The sequence below is a fragment of the Rosa chinensis genome, chromosome 4, assembly GCF_002994745.2.
Source record: "Rosa chinensis cultivar Old Blush chromosome 4, RchiOBHm-V2, whole genome shotgun sequence".
NCBI lineage: Eukaryota > Viridiplantae > Streptophyta > Magnoliopsida > Rosales > Rosaceae > Rosa > Rosa chinensis.
The window spans coordinates 62,780,721-62,783,637 of NC_037091.1; the positions used below are offsets into that span (position 1 = coordinate 62,780,721).

A 2,917-nucleotide genomic window follows, 5' to 3' on the forward strand; every position below is an offset into this window, starting at 1 on the left:
ATGGTGTGGGAGAGAATAAGAAGCCCTAATTTCTTCTCCTCCTTCTGCTGCTGCTTCAGATCAAAACCCAGAGCTCATTCTAGTCCTTCTTCTTCAGAGGCATTACTGCTGTTGCAAAGGGAGGTAGACGATGTGGTGGTTACAAGGCCCGGATGGAAGGCCATGCCTTACATTTTGGGGAACGAAGCGATCGAGAAGATGGCGACTTTTGGGCTCACAACAAACTTAATGGTGTATCTAGTGAGGGAGTATCACATGGATCAGGTTTTTGCTGCAAACCTTCTCGCTCTCTGGACCTGTGCTTACTGTTTGTTCACCGTTCTCGGTGCTTCTCTTGCTGATACATACCTTGGCAAATTCCGAACGATTCTGTTCGCTTCCTTTGCAAGTCTTCTGGTAAATGATCTCTACTTATTAACAACTTCTCGTTCTATGTTTAATTGCATTCATGAAGCCTTTTATGTGTAAACTTTACCATTTGCATGTCCTTGGGTCAGTCAAAATACCGTAAAAAAGAGTTCTCATTGTTATATCAGAGATCGATATTACGTGACAATGTCTACGAGCTACTACTACATCTCTAGTGGTGTATTTGACGAATGGTAGCTTAATATTTAAATTTAGCGAATTTGAGATTTAGGATTTTGAGCCCCTACTTCCCTTCCCTAATGAAAGAGACCACCGCCTTATATACAAAAATGTCATCTTAATTAGTATATTACTGAAATACTTAATTAACATATAGGGCATGGTGACAATAACTGTGACAGCCTTTGTGCCACTACTGCGACCTCCACCTTGCGATCTTCCTCAGCATTGCATCTCCAACACAAAAACCCAATTGTGGATTTTGATTATGGGTCTAAGCTGGTTAGGCATAGGCGGTGCTGGGATTAGGCCATGCAGCCTTCCCTTTGGAATTGATCAATTTGATTCTTCAACTGTGGAAGGAAGACTAGCGATCCATAGCTTCTTAAATTGGTACTACACCTCAGCTACTTTGGTTGTGTTAATCAATCTAGTCTTCGTGGTCTACATTCAAGACTCTGTGAGTTGGGCTCTGGGATTTGGCATACCCACCCTGCTCATGATGTTATGTGCAATTCCTTTATTTTTGGTTGGATCGAACATTTACGTGCGTGTGAAGCCAGAAGGAAGCATGTTCTTAAGCTTTGCACAAGTTCTTGTTGCGGCATACAAGAAGCGCCATCTTAAGCTTCTCAATGATGAAAGGGTACAGGGAGTTCTCTTCGATGCTTCATTGGATGGGAATGCAGTAGTGTCAAAGCTTCCTCTATCTACTCAATCTAGGTAATATTTACATCTTGAATTTGCTAATGACTAAATATATCATGATTTAAATTTTGTGTTTATTCCTGTAGAGTCAAGGGAAAATCATCGTCTGCCTCTAAATTGGTATTCTTACTAACCAGATTGGTATTTTACTGCCCCTCAGCTTCTTGAAGAAAGCGGCCCTAGTAGTGGATAATGAACTTAAAGAAGATGGATTTTCTGCAAATGTGTGGAGGCTGTGCACCATGCAACAAGTTGAAGATGTAATATGTGTGTTAAAAACTCTCCCAATATGGGCTTCTGGAGGCATCTTCTTGATCCCTTTTGTAGAGGAAGGAACATTTATGGTATCACAAGCCCTAAAAATGGACCGTCACATCGGAACCAAATTCCAAATGCCTGCAGGTTCAATCAAAATAATATCATTGAGCATAGTAATTATATGGCTCCCGTTGTACGACTGTGTTATACAACCGGCCCTGAAAAAGATCACCAAGTATGAAGATGGGATTCCAACTTTAAAAAGAATAGGAATGGGGTACGTTTTCTCAATTCTATGTATGTTGGTCGCTGGATTGGTTGAGCAACAGAGAAGAGCTTTGGCTACATTACATGGTGAATCACTAAATGGGGTTGCACCCATGTCGGTTTTCTGGCTGTTTCCGCAGCTTATGCTACTGGGGCTTAGTGAGGTGTTTGGGGCTCTTGGACACATTGAATTTTATAACAGAGAGTTTCCTGAGAAGATGAAGAGTATTGGGAACTCTTTGATCTATCTCTGCATGGCGGGTGCGACTTATTTGAGTAGTTTGGTGGTGACCTTTGTGCATAGTGTTACTGGAAAGTATGGCCAATCCAACTGGTTGGATAATGATATCAATGCCGGCAGATTGGACTTCTTTTACTTCTTGATAGCTGGGTTAGGGGTGCTAAATTTTGTTTACTTTGTGTTCTGTGCTTGTGGATATACTCACAAGGCCAGTGTAAAGGCAGTAGAGATCGTCCCTGATGTTTAAGAGACCAATATTATTGTCTGTAATAGTGACTTACTGACATGGGTGCATGTTCAACCCCTCCGAACCATATATTGAGTTTGAGGATTAAACTTTAATGAAAATCCAATGTACGTAAGATTGGGTCATATTAACTTGTGATCGAATACATAGCATGTATACACTAATGTTTTCAGATCAAAGCAGAAACTTCATAAACTTCAGCACATTATCATGATCTCCATCATGGCTATCTTCATCCAAGTTGGTATGAGAGAGTAGGTTTGCTCTCGGATCGGAGTAAGCTCGTGAGTGGGTCACGATCTCGATCATATATCAAGGGTCTCATTTTAGCCCAATACTCCGCCTCTCCATATTCCATAATGTGTCATTATACAGTCCTGGTCGATTACTTGTTATAAATAGCTAGCCTCTCTTCTCTGAAGATCCCCAGTACCATATATAGCATAATTGGCAATAGGATGTTCTACCCGGCAGTGGAATTTCTCGAACTTCCTCCTCTACTAAAAGGAAAGACACAATTTTTAGCGAAGAGTCGTCTCTATTTCTGGACATTAACCAATGAAAACCTCCATTCAGCAGGATCCCCTCGAAACTTTCAGGGCATTTGT

The 2,917-nt window shown here is 41.2% G+C and overlaps 1 protein-coding gene across 1 annotated transcript; it reads left to right on the forward strand.

The window, feature by feature from the left end:
• Positions 1-2,309, forward strand: LOC112199731 (protein NRT1/ PTR FAMILY 2.13). Its single transcript, XM_024340709.1, has 3 exons — positions 1-396; positions 746-1,311; positions 1,457-2,309. The coding sequence occupies exons 1-3, from the start codon at positions 1-3 to the stop codon at positions 2,307-2,309; spliced, it is 1,815 nt and encodes a 604-aa protein (XP_024196477.1).
• Positions 2,310-2,917: the final 608 nt, after the last annotated feature.